Source organism: Macrobrachium rosenbergii, chromosome 9, assembly GCF_040412425.1.
Source record: "Macrobrachium rosenbergii isolate ZJJX-2024 chromosome 9, ASM4041242v1, whole genome shotgun sequence".
NCBI lineage: Eukaryota > Metazoa > Arthropoda > Malacostraca > Decapoda > Palaemonidae > Macrobrachium > Macrobrachium rosenbergii.
The window spans coordinates 29,023,293-29,048,304 of record NC_089749.1 but is presented as its reverse complement, the minus strand read 5'-3'; the positions used below and the strand labels follow the sequence as shown (position 1 = coordinate 29,048,304).

Genomic DNA, 25,012 nt, shown 5'->3' with positions numbered 1-25,012 from the left:
TTCGAGATGAAAAATCCAGCCCAATTCAGGGAGGAAGGGCCTGCCCCTTTCGAGCAGAGGCCACTCAAAGAGAAAGCTGTACCTACTCAGGCCTATAAGCCAAAGAGGAAGGAAAGCAGCCTACCTTCCAGGTCGTAGCCAAACTGGTCCAGGTAGGCTAGCAAACACCACCCAAAACAGACTCAAGAACTGATACATAATTCGTAAGAATGGCAATTTTTATAGCAACGCATTTTAACAAGTGTACCTACGTAATGCATAAGGAAAGCTGGACTAGGCTGACACCAGCTTCTAAAAATAATAATAGCCGATCGTGAGGTCAGCGAAAGTGAAACTATCATTAACAGAGCGTAGTAATTTAATATTCAATCGTCTTGGGCGAAAGAAGGCATTCAGATAATAAGGCTGTGGGTAGCCGCCACGAACAAACACGAAATGGCATTTAGCCCGATCAGCGAAAATAATAAAAGCGGGACTTATATAGCAATCGAGTCCCAAAACATTTCAAATTGAATACTCAACTTGGAAGATGCGTAGCCAGTCAACTGAAGCCATCAGGAAGAAGTGAAATAATCAGTAAAGGGAGATTAAAGATGCAAATCTAGCACCACAAAAAATCAACATGTTGTTTATAGGCGTGTTATAAGCCGGATGGTGCATTGTGTGTAGAATTAGTAGTAAGCGGTGGTGGGACCGTTGTGTATCTGGCCTCTTAGAGCAGAGGGTTTTGCAGAGGAAGAGAGTCTATTGGGTTAAGTGTCTGTGGTAGTGGCCCCTCGCTCCTAGATGACATACCAGCATCTTATAAGGATATGTCAGACCAGAGTATAACTCTGGCATCCTATTGTAGCTTTTCTCTGGTATATCACTTGTGGATTATACCTAGAAATGTGTGCTGTATAGGGACATTTCACTCCAATGACACAGGGCATACCTGTATACATGTACCATAAAAATTCATCTCACTAAGAGAGAGAGAGAGAGATATTACTTTTAATAATATTTAATGTTATTTAATTTACACATAAAAGCTTGAAAACTTACAAATTACATAAAAAATTAAACACATTTTTGCAGGGTTTCTCAGTGTTCGCAAATGTTTGCGTGTCTGAAAAACTCGTGTATGACCATTAGTTAGGTTCCAATGAAAAATTTGTGTGCGTGAATTCGTGCAACTTGAATCGTGCAAGTTCGGGGTATTACTGTATACTCATTCCAAGATTCTGAGGTTTATAAATAAGTGCCTTTTGATTTACTAAATCGAAAGCATCACAAAAATTTTTTTTTAACTATTCTACACTCAAAACCTATATTAAGTTTCTCTTGAAAATGCATGTCAAATCTAAAAGGGCATCGCACCTACCTAACTGCTTCCAATATGCATACTGTATTGGCTATCTGTAAACATCCTTTAGGTTCCACTTATGTATATAGTAGTGGCTTAAAAATGAGTTTCTCTGCTAAGCTTACACTCATCTACAAAGGTACATGTCGACATAAAAGTCTATAGAATCTACTAATCCTGGAAGACAACACACTAGAAACTTTTTTTTAAAAAACAAAGGGAAGAAATCATCAAGATCTTCTGCACCCCAGCTGTCAAGATTATCAAGTTTCCTCTAAGGAATTATTGTAATTTCTCTCAGCCATATGATAAACTCTATTCGCATCACGGCTAAACTCAATAAAAAAAAAATAGTGTAATTTTCATGTGAACAGTTTTGTCTACGTGTGTTGAATGTGGTCTGTTTGTCATGTTAAGCTTGTCTGCATGTATCATCAAAGTGGGTAGCAGCTGAGGTAGAGCTTATCCTGAACCTGTTACTTGGTATTAACCAAAGTAGCTGCCTTCCAACTTGGCTTCCTCTAAGGGGGATGTCATGGTTCTCTGAATGTTTTCCTTACTTGAGTGCCCTCCAATATAATGGTGGTTCACTCAGTCCCAGATCCTACAGCACTGGTATCCCATTTGCCAGACCAAATAGGAGGTAGCAGGAGTCATGACATTCCCAGTTTGCATGCGCCACTGGGTGCATGGCACTTCCGAGTGGATTCAATTCCAGTCAGTTGTTTGAGATGACCTCCCACCTAAGAAGTAAGTCTCTTCAGTAAAAAGTAAAGTGTGTGTATATCAAAATTTTGTAAAGTAATAAGTATTATACTTAGTTTGTATTGCCTAAGGAAAAAAAGTGAATGGTAACATAAAGCAAGTGAGGGGCATTCCCCCATTCAACCCCATGACCACTGGTTAACAGCCTGTTACCAAGTTCAACAATCACTCTAGCTTGCACTTACAAACACCTGTACTCCTATATAAAAGGCTCTGGTTTGTAGCATTAGTAAAAATACAAATTACTTTTAAACATCTGTATTTTTAATATGATGTTTAACAGAATTAATCCTCCTTTTTTGTAAAGTTGTGAGATCAAAATTTCTAAGAGGTTAATTGTCCTCAAACAGATGGCAGCAGGGAACAGTAGGGAGCTATGCAGTGTATGTCTTGAACGCTTTGACCATGATGTTCGACCTCCTGTTGCTCTTTTATGTGGACATTCATTCTGCCGTCCCTGTCTTGTTTACCAGTGTTCCTCCCATTCACCTTTGCAATGTCCAAAGTGCAGGTAAGAGTATTTCTTTTATCCTTCTTGCTCTCTGTTGAACAGATCCTTAAGATGATCCCTGTGAGAGTATAAAAATGTGACTGGTTTTTTTAAACTACATTAGCATATAAATTACAGTATGGTACATGTAATGAAATATGTACCTGTATATTTTACATCCAACACTTATTGTTCACAGTTTCTATTTTATATTACTAAGCATTTATGAGGAATTGAGTACAATACTGTATGTTTAATAGATAATTATCAGGCTTTTCATTTTTTGTTTGTGCGATATGTTATTCACCCTAACTTGTTTTGCAGTCGTATCCATGAGGGTGAACATCCAAGAGATCTCCCTATAAATTACCTCTTGCTGAGTGTCATTGAACGTGTCACAGATAATGTAAGTACCTCATGGATAACAGCTTACCATTTTTCTAAGTACAGTGATTGCCGTTATTTAAAAGTTTGTTGAAATTTAGGTCAGGAAGAATGGAGTAAGAAGTCTTTAAGATTTTCCTTGTACTGTATAGTGTAGTATTTAATTTTTTTAATATATCAAGTCATATAGGGAGGGGGAGAAAGCAGAATTGTCGAAGAAGGTAGGTAGTGAGAATAAATAAGGGGGCTACCTGCTTAAAAGATTAAGGAAGTGTGAAAATAATTGTGAAATTTTCACAGGGTCTTACATTCCACTGATTACATGAGGTAGCTTATCAAAATTCAGTTTGTTCGTATGAGAATAAAGATCATCATTATACTGTAATAGGATTATTATTTGATGATTGGTGGTTTGGTCTTTAAAGTGTGTTGTAGACAAGATAGTTGAGGTGTATGGTGAGTGAGCTGGGGAGCCTCACCCTCTTACCTGATGAAAGCTTCACTTTGTCCTTGTCCATGACCAAGTTAAGACATCCTCTTTGCTGTGCTATGGTCACAGGTCTTGACTCTGGTTGTGAAGTTTTATATGATAGTATACCTGTTTTTGTTTGTATTTTTATATAAGTTACCTACCAGGTAACTACATAGCTATTAATTTGAAATTCACGGTAGCTCTCCAATATTCTGGTGTAGGTAACTCGTTCCGTGCACTTTTGGGGAAGGATAGGTACAACACTACTAAAGAGCCCAATTCGCTTCTGCCGGTTGACAGCTAAACATCGGTTGTTGGTGACAGGTGTCATTTGATTTAGTTTAGTTCACCGAATGGTTTTCATCATTTTTGATGAAGTATTCTTTGCTTTGGTAGTGATTGGGCTAATTTCATATTAATTAAGATGTCTGACTCTAGTTCTACTAGTAGCAGGTTTTGCAGCAAAGGCTGCAACACCAGACTTACTTTAATCAAATATGACTCCCATACCATTTGTTTTCACTGTAAAGGACAAATTTGCTCTTTTGACTTGACTTGTGACGAATGCAAAACTGGGATCTAGGGAAATGGAAAACTTTGACTAGTTATTTGGATAAACTTGAGAAAAACAGACAAAGGAGGGAAGCTGCTAAAGCCGAAGCTAAAAGTTCAGTTAGTCAGGGTTCTCCTGTTTTGCATACCCTTTCGACTCCTGTAACTGCATTTTCCCTTATCACCCGTCCTCCGACTTTACCTGTAACTCCGTTACCCGGCTCCCAACGTTCTGAACTCATGCCATTGCCAGTCTGGAAGCTGAAACAGACCAGAAATTTGGTCTCATAGTTAACACTGTAGCTCAAATAGGGGCTTCAGTGAGGGGCCTTATGGATAAATTTAGTACCAGTGATCACGGTGCAAGTGTTGTGTCAGTGGAGGAGGTGGCCACTCATCCCACCAATGCTCCTAGACGAAGTTTCCCTGTCAAACTCCCGTAAACCTGGGAGGAGGCAAACTCTAAGTCCAAGGAAGGTCGGTGGGGTTTGCCCACAGGTAGTCCCCCCTCAACCGACCTTGTTGTACAAGGATCCCAGGACTTGGTGGACAGCCCTGGAAAGGTATCCATATTGAAGTTCATACCCTTTCATTGAGTGATTCGGATTTGGGATCCGACGAATCCAAGTGTCATGTGAGTAAGAAGCGCAGTTGGCACTTTGAGTGCATCAAGGCCATTTAAAAGGCCAATATCTGCGGTTGAGTGCGAATTCCCAATCCCGTGCAAGCAGACCAGAAATCGGGAATAGAGTCCCAAACCTTCTTGTAGTTTTTGGGACAATCCAAGTAATGCGTTGCCCGCAGTGTCAGTGTCAGAACTCCAGTGTTTGAGGCCCAAATGGGGTCCCAAGAAATCCTCAGATCGTGCATCAGTATCCCTGTGCCCAGTGCTATCCCAGGGATCTGTGTCCGCAGTGTATTCTGAGCGCCCAAAAGGATCCAAGCATGTAGTGGGATCCAATGGATCTGAGCATCCAGTGGGATCTGAGGGATCCAAGTATATAGTGGGATCTGAGGGATCGAAGCATCCAGTAGGGTGCAAGGGATCCAGTTGTCCAATGGGATCTGAGGGATCCAGTCATCAAGTGAGATCTGTGGGATCCAAGTGTTTAGTGAGATCTGAGGGATCCAAGCGCACAGTGGGATCCAAGGGATCCGAAGTTCCTGCAGGATTGGATAAGCTCATAGTGCAAACACGGTTGTCATTGTGCGCCCACTCCTCTTCCAAGCAGGCATCGGCTTCATCCAGGTATCTGGCACCACACTCCACTCCTCATTCGGTACAGGATCCTTCTCTGGAACCGATTCAGCGATGCTTAGACAGTATTTTAGACCTTTTATGAAGACTGACTGGTCTCATGAACCCTTGGATCTGGCTTTTTTACCCATTGCTTCGGAAGAAGACATTGAACAGGGTCAGCCTTCTTCAGCCTACGCTTCTCTTATGAAGTACTTCTTGTTTTGCTTCCCAGATTTCTTTTCACCGGCGACACTGTCTTCACCGAGTTCAGCATTTATGATGAGACCACCGAATTCAGCATTTATGATGAGACCACCGAGTTCAGCATTTATGATGAGACAGCCTACGGAAGCTTCTGGGCTCCCCAAGATGGTCCTATCTTCATTGTCGAAGAAAGCCCTGTCAGGTATTGAGTGTTGGCTGAGAGACAAGAGGGATCTGCGCAAGGCAGTATTTTGTGCCCCTCCTTCACATTTATGTAAGAGGAGGTATTTGTCCTATGTTACAGTACTGAGGAAGCTCCTTCTTTGGGAGTTTCTGCCGCCTCCCAAGGGGACTTCTCTAGCTTTATTGACATGTCACGTAGATTTGCATTCTCCTCATCCAAGATTGTATTCACGATGTCGGAACTTGACCATATGATGAAGGACATCGTCAAGGTCTTCAAGATCTTGAGGTTTTTTATATTGGCGCCTTAGCAAAGAAGATAGAGGACTGTGCCACTCTCCAAGATAATTTCACTGCAGACTGGCTGGGAGTCCTTTCATGTGCAGATAAGGTGATCAGGGATGTATCCCAGGAACTGGCAGTCTTATTTGCGGTGGGAGTACTTAAGAAGCGAGAACAGCGGTGTACATTCTTTTCAAAGGGATTCACCACTTCCCAGAGATCCGCACTTCTTTTTGCTCCTTTGGATCAACAGTCTCTTTCCCCTTGCCACAGTAGAGCATATTGTAACGGAGTTGCAAAAGAAGTCTACTCAGGACTTACTGGCTCAGTCCTCCAAACATCCGAAGAAGTTAGGACGTGTTTCTTCTTCTACGTCTTTTGTTCACAGAACAATCTCGCCTCTACAACAACAGACATTTCGAGGCGGTAGAGGCAAATACCAGCCCCATTCTCGAGCATATTCTAGGTTAGTCCGACCAGTCAAGAAATCAGCAGTCAAGCCTTCCACTCGCAAGTGAGGAGACTGTCCTCCGCATACCAGTGGGGGCCAGACTTCTACATTTTTGGAGCAAGTGGAAGGACAGAAATGTCGAACCTTAAGTTGTGAAAGTGATCAGGGAAGGATATTCCATTCTGTTCAGGGTGAAACCTCCCTTAGTGTCCTCTTTCATCAGCTGGGCTGCCAACTCTTCAAGCTCAGAGAGGTGTTTGGCCCTGTCACAGGACATCTCATCTATGCTCACTAAGAGGGCCATAGAGATAGTCGAAGATGTCAGCACGCCAGGGTTTTACAACTGCCTGTTCTGCGTCCCAAAGTCATTGGGAGGTTGGAGACCTGTCCTGGACGTCAGCGCTCTGAATTTCTATGTTCAAACTACAAAATTCAAAATGGAGACCATCCATTCAGTCCTGTCCTCCATCCGTCAAGGGGATTGGATGGTGACTATTGATATGCAGGACGCATATTTCCATGTTCCAGTCCATCCAGAAGCTAGGAAGTATCAGCAGTTTGTGTTCCAGGACAAGGTCTTCTAATTTCAAGCCCTGTGCTTCGGCCTCTCTACAGCTCCTCAAGTTTTATATACGCAACTTACCCAGTAATTACATTAGCTAAGAGTTTCTCTTGCCTTGGAAGCTTAAATTAAAAAATTCACGGGTTAGCGCTTCAATTTAGTGCAGGTGACTTATCTCGCCCAGTAACGAGAGTATCAGGAACTACTCGGTAAACATTTGTCATTACGTTTCTGCCGATGCTCAAGTCAACACAGAGCGTCTTTGTCAGCTTTGTTCTTAAATTTGCTGGTCAGAGACCGGATTTTGGTGATGTTTTATCGCCGATTTCGGGAGCCTTCAAGCTTACAGCATTCACTTGTTCAACTACAGACAGCGTAGTTTAACCGACGATTTCACCTTCGCCGGTGGATGTAAACATTGTGTTTGTTGCCGAACCAGTAACATGATTTTGTTTCTTATTTGCAAGTCTCAGTCTTAATTAGAATATGAGACTTGTATGTATGATGATACTGTGTGTACTTCGTCTTGAATAGTGTATAATGTGTTTGCTACCAAACTGAATTTCTTTCGTAAGAAACTTAGAGTTTTGCGTTCGCTGCCTCTTCTTTAACGTAAAATATTAATGTTGCGTTACCTACTCAACCAATATTTTCATTTTTGAAAGGCGTAACTGTAAATCTCAAACGTGTGACAGGAATTGAGACATGTAGATATCATCTTGGTCCGTAAAGGTTAATTTTCTTTTTCCAAGTAGTATAATAAATATAACCTTGTATTTGCTCTGGCCCGATTTTTTGAGAATGAAATGCACCAGCGAGTCTCAAATAATGTTTGGTGAGTATTGAGATCTGTATGTTTAAGGAATTGAGATATCTGTATAATGGTACTCTGTGTACTTCATAAATTTGTTCGTAAAAGATTAATTGAACATATTATTACACTTTCCTTTGCAGAGAACTGAAAAGTGTAAGGGCAGGAATACAGTGGGAGAGAATTGTGCTCATTGTTTTGGTTACGAAGTGCTTTCGGAGGATGACAGGAATCGTGAAGAGTTACACATTTTTTAGCTCCTTCTACGAGCGCCCAGTAGTGCTCTCCTGCTCCAACTGCAGAATGCTCGGCGCCTGCTCAAGCTACTTGCTTGATGGCTGCCAACTGCAGAACGCTCGCCGCCTGGTTGACCTACTGACTCGACGGCCGCCAAATGCAGAATGCTCGGAGCCTGCTCGAACTACTGACTCGGCGACCAGCAACTGCAGAACGCTCAGTGCCTGCTAGAGCTTCTGGCTCGATAGCCGCCAACTGCAGAGCGCTCGGCGCCTGCTCAAGCTACTGGCTCAGTGACCGCCAACTGCAGAGCGCTCGGCGCCTGCTCGAGCTACTGGCTCGATGGCCACCAACTGCAGAATGCTTGGCGCCTGCTCGAGCTACTGGCTCGGTCGCCGCCAACTACAGAGCGCTTGGCACCTGCTCGAGCTCCTGGCTCGACGGCCACCAACTGCAGAGTGCTCGGTGCCTGCTTGAGCTACTGGCTCAACGGCCGCCAACTGCAGAGTGTTCGGTGCTTGCTTGAGCTACTGGCTTGGCCGCGCCAACTGCAGAATGCTTGGCGCCTGCTCAAGCTACTGGCTTGGCCGCCGCCAACTGCAGAGCGCTCGGCACCTGCTCAAGCTACTGGCTTGGCGAGCACCAACTGCAGAGTGCTCGGCGCCTGCTCGAGCTACTGGCTCGGCCACCGCCAACTGCAGAGTGCTTGGCGCCTGCTTGAGCTACTGGCTCAACGGCCGCCAACTGCAGAACGCTTGGCGCCTGCTTGAGCTATTGGCTCGGCCGCCGCCAACTGCAGAGTGCTCGGCGCCTGCTCAAGCTACTGGCTCGGCGACCGCCAACTGCAGAGTGCTCGGTGCCTGCTTGAGCTACTGGCTCGATGGCCGCCAACTGAAGAACGCTTGGCGCCTGCTTAAGCTAGTGGCTTGGCCACCCCCAACAGCAGAGCACTCGGCGCCTGCTCAAGCTTCTGGCTCGATGGCTGCCAACTGCAGAACGCTCAGTGCCAGCTTTTGGACGCTAGGCGTCCGCTTTGGGCGCTCGGGTCTCACTCTCTGGCGCCTCAGCGTTCGCTCTCGGGCACTCAGCGGCAGTTACTGGTACCCTGGCACCATCTAAGTCATCTCTCTCCCACTGCTAGCCTTCCTGCCCGTTCTATCCACTTGCTCCCACACATGGCTCCCTCGCTTCCTTCTCGTGCCATTGCCAGTTTTGTTGTAGGTTAACAGATGTTAACCTAATTCCTATCCAGAAACCTGGAAAGGAACCCAATAATGTAAATAATTACAGACCAATTTCTTTAACAAGCTGCTTACGCAAATTGTTAGAGAAGATGGTAAATGCTCAACTAACATGGCACATTCGAGAAAATAAAATTTTAACTCCCACGCAGTTTGGTTCACAGTGTAACAGATCAACATTAGATTCTCTCTGTAACTTAGAAGACCATATACGTAGAGGTTTTATACGAAAACAAAATACTGTAGCTGTCTTTTTTTACATTGAAAGGCATACGATACTATATGGAGATATACTATATTAAAAACTTTACAAAACAATATCATCTGTGGACATTTACCTAGGTTTATACAGAACTTTTTGACAAGAACTTTTTTACAAGTTGAATGTGGTGAACTGCCTTTGTCTCTCCATAGAGAGCTAGTAGCAATGAAAAGTGCTTTAAGAATTCAAACTAGTGATTCTCCAACAAAAAAATTATTTGAATTAAGAAATGTATTTATAAATAACCATCCACCACCTTTCCCAATTAGAGCTAGAAGATTGTTTGAGTCGTTGGATATAAATACACAAGTGCCTTTATTAGTAAGATCACCTTCTCCATGGACAGTGAATAAAATGAGAATTTGCACACACCTCAAGTATTTATCGAAAAGTAACTCATATACACCAGAACACCATAGACAACATACAGTAGAACATATAAGCCGAAAAGGTCGTAATAGACAACATACAGTAGAACATATAAGCCGAAAAGGTCCACATTACGCAGTATATACAGATGGATCTAAATCAGAACACAGAGTGGGATATGCTGCAGTGACCCAAGACAAAACTTATCAGTTCTCTCTTCCTAATAGTGCTTCCGTATTGACAGCAGAATTATATGGAATTGCATCAGCCATAAAAATAATTAAAGAATCATCATTCAATAATTTTGTGATTTTTAGTGACTCGAGAAGCGCTATAGAAGCCATTCAAAGTTACAGATCAAAAAATAATATAATACTGTACAACAAATTAAATTATATCTCCTTAACTTATATAATAATGGAAAAAAATGTAGAAATACGTTGGATCCCTGCCCATGTAGGGATCAAAGGAAATGAAGATGCAGACAAAGTAGCTAAAGCAGCAACTCGCATGACAAGATCAAATGTGAATATCCCTGTTACTGATTATGTAACACACAAAAATGGGTATCATAAATAAATGGCAATATATATGGGATGAAGAACCTGAAAGTAATAAATTGAAACAAATAAAACGTAATGTTAAAAAGTGGAGTTCATCATATCTGAGAGAGACGCACAAATAATTTTAACACGTCTCAGAATAGGCCATTCTCATCTGACACATGGGCACTTAATGAGCAACCCACATAGCCCGGCTTCTGAGTGCTCAGAGTGCAGGGTAATAATAACAGCTAGACATGTGTTATGTGAGTGTCCAAAGTATGACCAACAGCAAATGTCAACTTTTGGAAATAGATCAGTGAAAGAAATTTTGTCCGAATCTTTTACATTTTCAGTCGCTCCAATTTTGATCTTGAAGAACTGTAATTTAATTAATAAAATATAAAAATAAGTAAATAATAAAAGCACAAAAACCCTTTTAACATTTGTTGAATTTAAAAAAAGGGTAAAGTTTTAAAATGTTGCTTAGTTTATATTCTGAATTTTAATATACCTTTTTAGTATATATGCAAGGAAGTCTGAGTAAATGTATTTATTGTATGTATGTGTTTCAATATGAGAGGATGTGCCTATATGCAGTTTTTAATTTCGTTTTAATTTGTTCATCATTGTACCAAATGATCTATTGGGTCCTAGTGCAGGTCTCAGGCCTGGACCTAGTATTTTAATCTAATCCTTCGGGCCAGCCCTGTGAGAGCTGAAAGTCAGCTCAGTGGTCTGGTTTAAACTACTTTAATAATACAGTAATACTTCAGTCTTACACAATTCGAGTAGCGCGAATTCACACACACAAACTTTTCACTGGAACCTAACTAATTGGCATACATGATTTTTTCACAGACATACAAAATTCTTGAGAAACCCTGCAGAAGTGGTTATGTTTAATTTTTGAAGTAATTTACAAGTTTTCATGCTTTTATGTGTAAAATTGTATGAAAAATGCATTTCATGCTTTTGTGTAAAATCTGTATGAAAAATGCATTTCATGCTTTTATGTGTAAAACCTGTATGAAAAATGCATTTCATGCTTTTATGTGTAAAATCTGTATGAAAAATGCATTTCATGCTTTTATGTGTAAAACTCTATGAAAAATGCATTTCATGCTTTTATGTTTAAAATCTGTATGAAAAATGCATTTCATGCTTTTATGTGTAAAATCTGTATGAAAAATGTATTTTTATTTTTGTACAAGCATAAATATGATGCAAAGTTAATTTCAGCACATTCAGTTAGTGTACTGTTACAAGATGTGATACCCATTTGCAAAGTTACTGCACTTTTCAAAGATGATACCCCTGCAGAAAATGCTTGTTTAAGGGGATCGGCCACCTAAAAACCCCAAAAATCTTTAAAAAATTCGATTTGCTGAAAAAAATTCTATGGCTTCGTATAGGGTTCAAGAATGTGTCCACGAAATATTATGCTAAAATTTGCCGTATTTCTCTAGTTATGGCCTAAAATGTAACAATAACTATATACCCATAAAACACCAGTAGCGCAAATGATTTAGTCTGGTATAGCTTTTGCGATATACGAGTATATTACGAAAACTTCCTTTGAAATGAAATGTATAATGTCAATAATATCCTACTCAGCACCTTTTTAGTTATTCCTAGCCATGACAACGCACACGTCATACCATGACACCGACTGTGGCCGAGAGTTGCCTATAAACTTCCAAGCTAGAAAGACACGTTTTTCATGCTCGCTAGCCTTGACTGAACTCTGTATTTTCTGCAGTGTTTTTGTTTTTTCACTGTGCCTAAAAGGTCCAAGAGTTCACTTCATGCTTCTAGAATGCGGAAAAGCCAAGTGGAAAAGTCCAGGCGAGAAGTAGAAGAAAGAGTTCAAGAAATTAGTGCCATAGAGGAATGGAGCAACGGAGAGAGAGAGAGCTGTCGCCCATCAAATGGCGCAGGCAGCGATCTCTGCTGACCAGAGACCAACCACATCCACCCTAAACGCCTCTTTATTTGTTCGTCACTACAAAGGGCAAAGATATTTTAGAAGAAGAAAGCAGTAGCTTGGAGGCTGATATTATAGACGATCCTGAAAATAAAATGACCATAATAAGTGAAGCAAGACTTGATGAATTACTTGAATCATGAATCCCTAATTGTGAATGTAAAGTAATTCCCAGGATCCATTTGGCAAGGGATGGATTCGAGACACTAATAAAAAAGTGTAGGCAACTATGATACCCTAGAGTAATACCTTGCAGCAAGATCAGACAGGGGGGGACCAGGAACCTAAAATTTATAAGAATGTGTCTTAGGCACAAATAATCAATTAATATTCTTATTTATAATCATTTTGCATTAATTAATACCCAAAAATAAAAATTAAAACCATAGAATTATTTGTAACACAGTCTTTGAAGTCCCTTTTACTTTTTTTATGTAACTAAAATTTTGAAGGCCCGTTTCTCAAAACATAAGTTTTTAAGCCTTTAAAATGCATCTCCTCCCATAGTATTGGACCAATCTAAATGAAATTTTATATAAACATGGGAAACACGGTAGATTAGTAAAATGCCGGGGATTTTTAATATTATGAGTTGCTGATTTTTGGTAATTTTTTTTCTGTAATTTTTCCGGGGAAAATTTCATAAAAAAGAAAAAAAATTCATATCTCGAAGAAGAATTGAAAAATCAAAAATCCCTGGCATTTTATTGAAGGTTCATATGTGTTTTATACGTGGTTCAAATCCCATCCCTTAAAAACTAAAAGCAAAGGAGAAGATGCATTTTGAAAATGGCCAATTTTGGCCGAAAATCGCTCTGGCGTCACAAAACCTAAGGTCATTGACCAAAAATTTTTTCCCCAGAAGTTCCACATAATGTCCTTGAACAAACCCCCTATATATCAGCAACCTGTCATTAAAAAAGTGGGAAACCAGCCGATCCCCTTAATGTTTGAAGTACATTTATAAGTTTTCATGCTTTTAACTGTAAAATCGATATGGAAAATTTATATTTATATTTTTGTACATAAATATCATACAAGCATTATGTCTATGCGCAGTCTTTGTCAGTAGGACTTTACATGACCTTGAGATGAGGTTGTTCAGTTGCGCTCATTTGATAAAATGAATTCATTAATGTAATATCAGAGATGTAATTAAGAGTTGTATAAGTGTCATTCTTTGAAAATTACTTTGTTAACCTTGGAGAAAAGTGCTGGTGCAATCTGTATGTGCATGTAATTACAGCACATTCAGTTGGTGTACTTTTACAAGATGTGATACCCATTTGCAAAGTTAATGCACTTTTCAAAGATAATACCCCAGCAGAAAGTGTGTTTGATTTTTAAGTACTATTTTATAAGTTTTCATGTTTTTAGAATGGAAAATTTGTATTTATATATTTGCGCATAAATGCGATACAAAAGCAGTACAGTTACTGTATTACAGTATCTCTCTCTCTCTCTCTCTCATTCGTAGTTAGCGCTCAAACATATTTTTACAAATTATTATTTCTCTGTACGTCATTACCTGTACAGTATATAATTTTAAATTGATTGAATTTTACCTGTAATGTACTACCTTCTACGAACATTATTTACATGTTTTCGTTATTTTATTGAATTGTACCTTTGTTATGACTTTGATGCATGAAGTTTACCTAGTGACGCAAAGAAAACGGTTTATACTCTAAGTGAAAAATAAAATGGCATCCCATGAATTAGGGGTAACATTAGTATAGGCTACGTACACGTCTACTATAAGTGCGCTATTATGAAACTGTGCAGTACTCAATTTTTATGTCAACCATTTATTTCTTTTTTAAGGGTAATAAGCTAAATTTTAAATAAAATTACACTAACTTTAGTTCATTTAAAAGTTAGCTTAAAACTTTGGGAGCATGATTAGGGTCATATTTAGTACTTAAACTCTAGAAATAAACATTTACTAGCATTTTTAATGACCATGCCAAACTTACACGAAAATTCACCTTGTGAGAGGGGCTCTGGAACCTAACCTCGCGTAAGTTCGGGGTATGACTGTAATAATAATGTGCGGTGGAGGAGGTGTCTACTCGTCCCTCGATTCTCCTAGACAAAGGTCCCTGTCATACTCCCATACACCGGGAGGAGACATACTGGAAGTCCAAAGAAGGGCGGGGTTACACAAGGGTATTCGCCCCCTCATTTGAGCCTGTCACTGGTCCCAGGTATCAACAGACAGCCTGGAAAGGCGTCTTTCTGGATGTGTACTGGAGGGGGCGGCTGCTTGTCCCACTGATTCTCCTAGGCGCAGGTCACTGCCATACTCCCCTCTACCTGGGAGGAGGCATACCGGTACCCCAAGGGAGGTCAGTGGGGTCTGCCCATGGGCAGTCGTCTCCTCAGTCCAACCTGTTGCATCCCAGGTTGCGACTAGAGACAGCCACTGGAAAGGTGTCTCGGAAGTGCTTTGGCTGATTCTCTTAGGCGCAGATCACTGCCATACTCCCCTCTACCTGGGAGGAGGCATAGTGGTAGCCTAAGGGAAGTCAGTGGGGTCTGCCCACGGGCAGTCGTTGTCCCAGTCCAACCTGTTGCATCCCAGGTTGTAACTAGAGACAGCCAGTGGAAAGGCGTCTTGGAAGTGCATCGGCTTTTGTCAAGTTCTGAAGAAGCACCGCCTTGTAGGAGCCATCTTCGTCCTTTTACGGAGGATTCTTGCCCACTCAGAGACACTTCTCGGGTAAAGATCAGTCCCCACATCTCCCTTACAAGAGAATGAGGGAGCCCTCCTTCAGTCCTCAACCTTTGTGCAGCAAGTGGGACACTCCAGAGCGTTTTTCTCCTCTCCTCAGCACCAGGAGCGAGGTTCTAGCTCTCTACACCTCTCGAGCGAGCAGCTTTCCTCTCCTCAGCTCCAGGAGCGAGGTTCTAGCTCTCTAGACCTCTCGGGCAAACAGCTCCAGGTTTCGTGAAGCGCCGTTTCCTCGGAACATCCTGTTTCGTTGGGATGTCATGTTGATCGCCTTGAAGCAGACAAGTATCCTGTAGCAGCCAAGCGCCATGTTGCAGCCAAGTGCCCTGATGCAACCGAGTGCCCTGATGTGGCCAAGCTCCCTGATGCGGTCAGGCGCCCTGGGAGGGTCGGATGTTCTCTTTCGTCGTAGCACCCTGAAGCTGCCGAACTTCTGATAACGCTTGAACCTCATCAAGTTTCCAAGCACCTTACAGCTTCAGATAAGCCTTCTTCTGCTTTGGACACAGCACTCGAACCTTTGTAACAAAAAACTGGATAATATTCTTTATATCTTTTACAGAAACCTGCAGCTCAGACTGCCCCTGGATCAGATTTGATGACATCTCTGATTTCTTCTAGTGAGGAAGAAGAGGAGCAGGATACGTCTGCTGCACCGTATGCGGCACTCCTTAACCCTTTCCTATCTGTTTAGTTATCACATCACTGAGGGTACATTAGCCCCAATTGTGTCTGGGAGCACTCGATAGCGTGAAAAAATAATTATTTCGAAAATTCAGCAAAAATAGAAATTTTATGCCAACAACGTTCATTTTGCTGTCCTTTTTTTCTAAATGTTTATATTTTATGGTGGAATAGTCAGAATAAGGGTCCCAGCCCTCTAAATACGAAAAAATGTGAGTTATTTTACGAAAAAAAAAATTCTTTACTTTTATATTTTCGTTCGTAACCCAAAAACTATGAAAGTCAGACGAATGAATTATTTTTTATGAGAAAGCCAACAAAATTCCCTAAATATTGACATATAAAACAATGGAAAACAGATAAGTCCAGTTGGTGAAAAAATTGATAGAAAAGAGGGTGAGAAACAGAGCGCTCTGCCCGGCCTACGGTGAGAATTATCGCTAGAAAAAATTTTTTTTGAAGAGCCCTATCTCGGTTATTTTTCATAGAAATTACTCTGTAAATATACGAAAATGTAGAGGAAAAGTTGAAGAATAAAGGGAAAGTCAAGAAAAATGGCTTTGGTAACGGCAACAGTTTCATTTTGACGTTATAAATTGATCGAAACGAAAAAAAATGTTACCGTCGTCAACATTATTGTTCGTAGCTCAAAAGCTATAACAGTTAGGCGAATGAATTATTTTTTATGAAAAAGCCAACGTAATTCTCTAAATATTGACATATAAAACAATGAAAAACGAATAAGACCAGTTGGTGAAAAAATTGATAGAAAAGAGGGTAAGAAACAGAGCGCTCTGCCCAGCGTATGGTGAGAATTATCGCTACAAAAAATCTTTTTTGAAGAGCCCTATCTCGGTTATTTTTCATAGAAATTACTTTGTAAATATACGAAAATGTAGAGGAAAAGTTGAAGAATAAAGGGAGAGTTAAGAAAAATGGCTTTGGTAATGGCAACAGTATCATTTTGACATTATAAGTTGATCAACGAAAAAAAAAGTTACCGTTGTCAACATTATTGTTCATAGCTCAAAAACTATAACAGTTAGGCAAATGAATTATTTTTTATGAGAAAGCCAAGAAAATTCTCTAAATATCGATATATAAAAGAATGAAAAACGAATAAGTCCAGTTGGTGAAAAATTGATAGAAAATAGGGTAAGAAACAGAGCGCGCTGCCCGGCATACGGTGAGAATTATCGCTAGACATTTTTTTTAAAGAGCCCTAGCTCAGATATTTTTCATAGAAATTACTTTGTAAATATACAAAAATGTAGAGGAAAGGTTGAGGAATAAAGTGAGAGTTAAGAAAAATGGCTTTGGTAACGGCAACAGTTTCATTTTGACGTTATAAGCTGTTCGAAACGAAAAAAAATGTTACCGTTGTCAACATTATTGTTCGTAGCTCAAAAGCTATAACAGTTAGGCGAATGAATTATTTTTTATGAGAAAGCGAACAAAATTCTCTAAATATCGATATATATAATAATATATGAAAAATGAGATTCAGAGCCCTGCCTAGAATCCAGACGTCTCTTATGTGATGCACTAACGCGTTTTCCGCTAGTTTTACCGTAAAAACTTTGCGAAAGCATGTTGGAAACTGTTCTCGATTGACGTCGCTGTATGTAAACAGCCACACGTGTTTACCCAACCTCGTACGCATGGTCTCTGACAGAAGTGTGGCCTGTCAGGCCTGCATGGGTGGGATCAGCTGATGTCATTGTGAGAATTTTACTACGCCATGGATTTGCGCATGCACAGTAGAGGAACTAAAAATTTTATAGAAAAAGAGGGTACGAAACAGAGTGTTTCCAATAATGTAATCCTACATTTTATAAAAAAAATGTAAGATACGAGAGAGAAGCGTGGGTAGGATCAGCTGATTTCATTGTGAGAAATTTACTATGCCAGGGATTTGCGCATGCGCAGTATAGGAACTGCTTGCCTGGCGTATTGATGCCTGAGTTACACGGTCCAAGGTATGCTTTAGCCTATGGAAACCACCAACTGTCCGAAAATAAAAAAATTTACCCCTACCACACGTATTTAAAAATGTCGGTAAATTTTACATAAAATTACGTCGGTCAGAAAAGAAGGGGGGTATTGCGTAATATTACATCAATTGGACAGGAAAGTATTAAGTGCCTTCTTCAGCAGTTCCCGGATTTTTTCACTCCGTCCTCTCCTTCTTCTTCAGGCTCATCTTACATGACTAGTCTTACTAAGATGGTTCTTTCTAAATCTTCGAAGAAAGCTCTTCGCCAAGTAGAGGAATGGCTTTCTGACAAGAGGGATCAAGGAAGGGCCTGTTTTAGTGTTTTCCCTCACTCATCTCTCACGTAGGCGGTACTTGTATTCAACGGGAGAAGCTCCTTCCCTGGGAGTGCCTGACTCCTCTCGGAGGGACGTTTCTGCACTTATTGACTCGGCACAGAGATCGGCTCTCACATCGACCAAAACGTTCTTTTCAGCTCAGGAGATGGATCACCTGTTGAAGAGTATTTTTAAGGCCTTCAGGGTGTTGAGTTTTCTCGACTGGTGTATGGGAGCAGTCTCCAAAAAGCTTCAAGAATCTCCTTCCTTGTGTGCTGAAGCTGCAGACCTGGAGAATTTTCTCTCTTGCGCAGGTAGAGCCGTCAGAGATGGATCGCTTGAAGTAGCTGTCCTGTATGTCATGGGCGTCCTGAAGATGCGCGAACTGTGGGTCTTGTTTACAGCGAAGGGTTTCGACCCCACAGAAATCGGCCCTCCTGCTTTCCCCTCTGGATAAACAGCATTTGTTTCCGCAAGGTCTTCCTCTCGCAAGTGAGGATTTAGTCCTTCATGCTCCTGTGGGGGTCAGGCTTCGTCTCTTTTGGGAGAGATGGAGCAAAAGAGGAGCGGATCAGTGGTTAGTCAAAGTTTTTAAAAGAGGGATACTCTATCCCCTTCAAGAAGAATCCGCCATTGACCAACACTCCTGCCGTATTGACAGCTTACTCCATCTGCTAGGAGAAGCATTGAGCCTTGTCGAAGGAAATGTCCTCTCTTCTGAACAAAAAGGCAATAGAATCAGTGAAAAATACAGATATCCCTGGACATGCAGGATGCTTATTTCCATATTCCGGCTCACCTGGATTCGAGGAAATGCCTATGTTTCGTTTTCGAGGACCAGATCCTTCAATTTCGAGCACTTTGTTTAAGTCTTCCCAAGGCCCCACAAGTCTTTACTTGAGTGTTGAATCCTGTGGCGGGTTGGCTACATTTAGTGGGAGTGAGGATCTCACTTTGTCTGGACGATTGGCTAATTCGATCACCTACGAAGAATCAATGCACGAAGGGCTTACAAAACTCTTCTCTTGACCCAGGAATTAGGACTAACAATGAACTTTGAGAAGTCACAAATGACTCCCACTCAGAAGATTCTTTATTTGGGAGTTCTGATAGACTCTGAGTTTTCGGGCTTCTCCGTCACTCAGAAGAGTGGAAGACTGTGTGAGGAAGGTAGACCTCTTCCTATCGCTTCATTTTTGCTCCACCACCCAGTGGATGAATCTTTTGGGGATGTTGACGTCTCTGGAGAAATTCGCAAGACTAGGGAGACTTCACATGAGATCTCTCCAGTTTTATTTAAGAGCTTGTTGGGATCGGAAAGTTCATCAGGACAGCCATGTCTTTCTGATAACTTCAGAAATATAGGAATTTTTACTGAGATTGAAGACCCTTCCTTGACCTGGATCCATTCTTTCTCTCTCTCTCTCAAGAACTTATGGAAGAGAGGAAGGTTTTGACACCCAGGGATTGGGCTCCAGGCTCCCATGAGCACCCATCAGCCCAAGTTATTTTATCCTCACCTGACTTTCACCTCACTTGGCGCCAGCTACAGCCGGGTGCCAGCTCTACCCCAAGCTTCTAGGAGAGCCCACCAGCTCCTGACCAATTAGTTAGCCAACGACCAGCTCTGCTGGCCCCACCCACAGCCTGGCACTAGCTCAGTACACCCAGCGCCAGCTTCCAGTGGTCTAACGCCAATTGTCCTTCATCCCTGGCTCTGGAGAACAGTTGGAAGCTCATTTTCTGTTGGAGTTTTACAGTATGACCTCAGCAGGTTTGGAAGCATAGGAGGTTTTCATGACCTTTAGTGTTTTAGCACCCTCCGTCTAAGAACGTATGGTCCTCTCTTGTGATCGGACTTGTTTTTTTCTGACGATGCTCTTAGTTTCTGGAGAGCTATTGGCCTAGTTTCAGTGGAAGCTAGACACATCAGTACAACCTCCCCTCATTGCTTTCAGGCACTGTGCCCCTGACGTCCAGTATATAATCAACCTTCTCCAAGACACTCTGAGAAGTAGGAAAGCATTTTGCTCCTTTTTAGGGAGGCTAAGGATGGCAGAACAGCTTCTGCCTCCTTAGTTTTCAGGCAGTGTATGCCCCAGACGTCCATTCAACAATTGTCCTTCGGGAAGTGTAACCGATTGTCACTACTCACCTTTCAAAGAAAATTTAAACAGTGTTAGATTCTTGCAGTACCATGTGATCATTATTAGTAACTGGCATGGCATTGTAGAAGGAAGCATAGGAATCTCTCCTGCTATCTATTCACCTTGTAGTAAAATGCAGAGACTTGTGAGAGCCGGAGGTTACAATTTACCTGGAGCACCCATCACTGTCAGTGGCTGGGTCTTGGTACTGCACCCAGGGCAAGGGCAATTATGTATGCTTTGTTGGCCACTGGTGTACACCTTCGTCGCAAAGCTTAATCTTTTACTTCGTCAGCCAACGGAGTACTCCTTCGCTGCGAAGTGTTCCACGTAACCCTTTCGCTGCGGAGAACGACAATAGTCGCCATAGATGCCTGCGTCTTCGCTGCGGAGAATGACTTTTCTCTGCATCACATGAGAAATTTTATGCTAAGTGCCTCTTCCGGACGACGTATTTGGCTTCTAGGTACTGCCATCTGTTGCTGATTTTATGAACTACTCACTGGCTTAGACGCTCTTCAAACTTCTCTCAAGTCATTTACTGAATTTGGTAAGTTTTTGTTACTTTTACGCTGTCATCATGAAATCATGATATATATCCATATTTTACAATAGCAGCATATGTATTTTGCTATATAAATCAATATTATTCATGGATTTATCGTCATATAATGCTAGCCAAAGTTCCCTTACGGAAAGTGAAAGTTTATTTACATTAGGATCTGAAGGGTTGCCATGACAATTACACAAATATATACGTATTTCATCGTGAATGAATTTCAAAATGTGACAGATAATGGTGTTTCCAGATACTGATATACATATTTACTTAACCCTCTAACGCCGAGCCTCTATTTACAAAAGTGTCTGTCGTATGCCAGCGGCATTCGGGAGTTAGCGCCGAAGCGGATTTTTTTTTTTTTTTTTTTTTTTTTTTTTCAAAAAAAACAGCACGCTTAGTTTTTAAGGTCAAGAGTTCATTTTTGGCTCCTTTTTTGGTCATTGCCTTAAGTTTAGTATGCAACCATCAGAAATTAAAAAAATATCATAAATATTGAAATATATGACAGTGCGAAAAAAAATTCATATAATTGTATACAAATCGCGCTGTGAGCAACCCGGTTAAAGCTAACGAGTTATTTTTTTTTTCTTTTATTGTACACTAAATTGCAATGATTTTGGTATATAACAAATTGTAAAATGATCAAAGCAACACAGAGAAAATATTATCACAAAATGATGCATGAATTTGTAACGCACAGAGGCAAGAAAAAGTTTTTTTTTCAAAAATTCACCATAAATCGAAATATTGTGCTAGAGACTTCCCGTTTGTTGCAAAGTGAAGGTAATTGATTGAATATTACTAGACTGTAAGGGGTTTAGCTTACAATTGCAGTTTTCGACCATTTTGGTCGAGTTAAAGTTGACCGAAGGTAGAATTTTTTCTATTTGTCATGATTTATATGAAAATATTTCAAAACTGATAAAAGCTGCAACCATAAATAATTTTTTGTTGTATTCTACATGAAATTGCGCACATTTCCATGTATAAAACTTTATGTAATGACTAAAATAAAACGGTGCAAACATTACGACAAACTGACGAAAGAATTTCTGAGATGTTCGGCCGAGTTACTGCGCGGAGGTAAGGAAAAGTTTTTTTTCAAAAATTCACCATAAATCGAAATATTGTGCTAGAGACTTCCAGTTTATTGCAAAATGAAGGTACATGATTGAATATTACTAGAATGTAAGAGTTTTAGCTTACAATTGCATTTTTCGATCATTTCGGTCAAGTTAAAGTTGACCGAAGGTTGAAATTTTGGCACTTATAATGATTTGTATGAAAATATTTCAAAACTGATAAAAGATACAACCATGAGTTATTTTCTGTTGTATTCTACATGAAATTGCGCACATTTTCATATATAAAACTTTATGAAATGACTAATATAAAACGGTGCAGTGACGAAAGAATTTCCGAGATGTTCGGCTGAGTTACCACGCGCGGACGTAAGGAAAAAGGTGTTTTTTTTTTTTTTTTTTTTCAAAAATTCACCATAAATCGAAATATTGTGCTAGAGACTTCCAGTTTGTTGCAAAATGAAGGTACATGATTGAATATTACTAGAATGTAAGAGTTTTAGCTTACAATTGCATTTTTCGATCATTTCGGTCGAATTAAAGTTGACCGAAGGTTGAAATTTTGGCACTTATCATGATTTGTGTGAAAATATTTCAAAACTGATAAAAGATACAACCATGAGTTATTTTCTGTTGTATTCTACATGAAATTGCGCACATTTCCATATATAAAACTTTATGTAACGACTAATATAAACTAGTGCAAACATTACGACAAAGTGACGAAAGAATTTCTGAGATGTTCGGCAGAGTTCCCGTGCGCGGACATAAGGGAAAAGTTTTTTCAAAAATTCACCATAAATCAAAATATTGTGCTAGAGACTTCCAATTTGTTGCAAAATGAAGGTACCTGACTGAATATTACTAGAATGTTAAGAGTTTTAGCTTACAATTGCGTTTTTCGACCATTTCGGTCGAGTTAAATTTGACCAAAGGTTGAAATTTTGGCACTTATCGTGATTTAAATGGAAATATTTCAAAACTGATAGAAGCTACAACCATGAGTTATTTTCTATTGTACTCTACATGAAATTACGCACATTTCCATATATAAAACTTTCTGTAATGACTAATATAAACCGGTGCAAACATTACGACAAAATGACGAAAGAATGTCTGAAATTTTCGGCCAAGTTACTGCGCGGATGAAAGGAAAAAGTTTTTTTCAAAAATTCACTATAAATCGAAATATTGTGCTAGAGACTTCCAATTTGTTGCAAAATGAAGGTACGTGACTGAATATTACTAGAATGTTAAGAGTTTTAGCTTACAATTGCGGTTTTCAACCATTTCGGTCGAGTCAAAGTTGACCAAAGGTTGAAATTTTTTGTAGTCGACGTACGGTACGTCCACTCGGCACCCAACAGACAATTTTAGTCGACGTACGATATGTCCAGTCGGCGTTTAAGGGTTAAGTAAATGAACAATAGTCAAATGACAAGCACATTTAGAAAAAAGAAGCTTTGTTTTTGTAAACCAGAGGTTTTGTTTACATACGTCAGCTGTCTTGTAGGCTAGCTGCTTTGGCTGGCTATCGGACCCTTCTTTGTTTTTACGATATGAGATCAAATTTGTAGCTAAATTCTCGTTTTTCAATAGAATAAACCTTACATTTAGTAATAAAATCAAATATATAATATACTATTGGCAAAGTACTCGAAATTGCTTTGTTTTGATTAGTCACCTGACTTTGTTGCTTTAACCCTTAAACGCCGAGCCTCTATTTACAAAAGTGTCTGCCGTATGCCAACGTTTTTTTCAAGAAATCACAGCATGCTTAGTTTTTAAGATTAAGAGTTCATATTTGGCTCCTTTCTTTGTCATTGCCTGAAGTTTAGTATGCAACCATCAGAAATGAAAAAAAATATCATCATATATATATTGGAATATATGACCGCGAAAAAAATTTCATATATAATTGTATACAAATCGTGCTGTTAAAGCTAATGAGTTATTTTTTTTCGTTGTATTGTACACTAAATTGTGATGATTTTGGTATATAACAAATTGTAAAACGATCAAAGCAACACAGAAAATATTATCACAAAATGATGCATGAATTCGTAATGCGAGGACGTAAAAAAATTGTTTTTTTTTTAAATTCACCATAAATCGAAATATTGTGCTAGAGACTTCCCGTTTGTTGCAAAATGAAGGTAAATGATTGAATATTACTAGAATGTAAGAGTTTTAGTTTACAATTGCATTTTTCGACCATTTCGGTTGAGTCAAAATTGATCAAAGGTTGAAATTTTGGTACTTATCGTGATTTATATGAAAATATTTCAAAATTGATAAAAGCTAACAACTATGAGTTATTTTTTATTGTATTCTACATGAAATTTTGCACATTTTCATATATAAAATTTTATGTAACGGCTAATATAAAATGGTGCAAAAATTACGACAAAGTGACTAAAGAAATTCTGAGCTTTTCAGCAGAGTTAGCGAGCGCAGAGGTAAGGAAAAGTTTTTTTTCAAAAATTCACCATAAATTGAAATATTGTGCTAGAGACTTCTCGTTTGTTGCAAAATTGAGGTAAATGATTGAATATTACTAGAATGTAAGAGTTTTAGCTTACAATTGCATTTTTCTACCATTTCGGTCGAGTCAAAGTTGACCGAAGGTTGAAATTTCGGCACTTACCGTGATTTATATGAAAATATTTTAAAACTGATAAAAGCTCCAACCATGAGTTATTATTTGTTGTATTCTACATGAAATTGCGCACATTTTCATATATAAAACTTTATGTAACGGCTAATATAAAATGGTGCAAAAATTACAATAAAGTGGCTAAAGAATTTCTGAGATTTTCAGCAGAGTTAGTGCGTGCGGACGTAAGGAAAATTTTTTTTCAAAAATTCACCATAAATCAAAATATTGTGCTAGAGACTTCTCGTTTGTTGCAAAATGAAGGTAAATGATTGAATATTACTAGAATGTAAGAGTTTTAGCTTACAATTGCATTTTTCGACCATTTCGGTTGAGTCAAAGTTGACCGAAGGTTGAAATTTTGGCACTTATGGTTTATATGAAAATATGTCAAAATTGATAAAAGCTACAACCATGAGTTATTTTTTCCTGTATTCTACATGAAATTGCGCACA

At 39.8% G+C, this 25,012-nt stretch overlaps 1 protein-coding gene across 13 annotated transcripts in view; it reads left to right on the top strand.

Moving 5' to 3' along the window:
* Positions 1-25,012, top strand: part of LOC136841658 (piggyBac transposable element-derived protein 4-like) — a 459,099-nt gene that overhangs the window by 78,106 nt on the left and 355,981 nt on the right. For all 13 annotated transcript variants that reach the window (XM_067108816.1, XM_067108815.1, XM_067108813.1 and 10 more), the window contains exons 2-3: positions 2,461-2,621; positions 2,925-3,006. In XM_067108816.1, the coding sequence (XP_066964917.1) occupies positions 2,461-2,621; positions 2,925-3,006 (243 nt within the window). The remainder of the gene's footprint in view (positions 1-2,460; positions 2,622-2,924; positions 3,007-25,012) is intronic.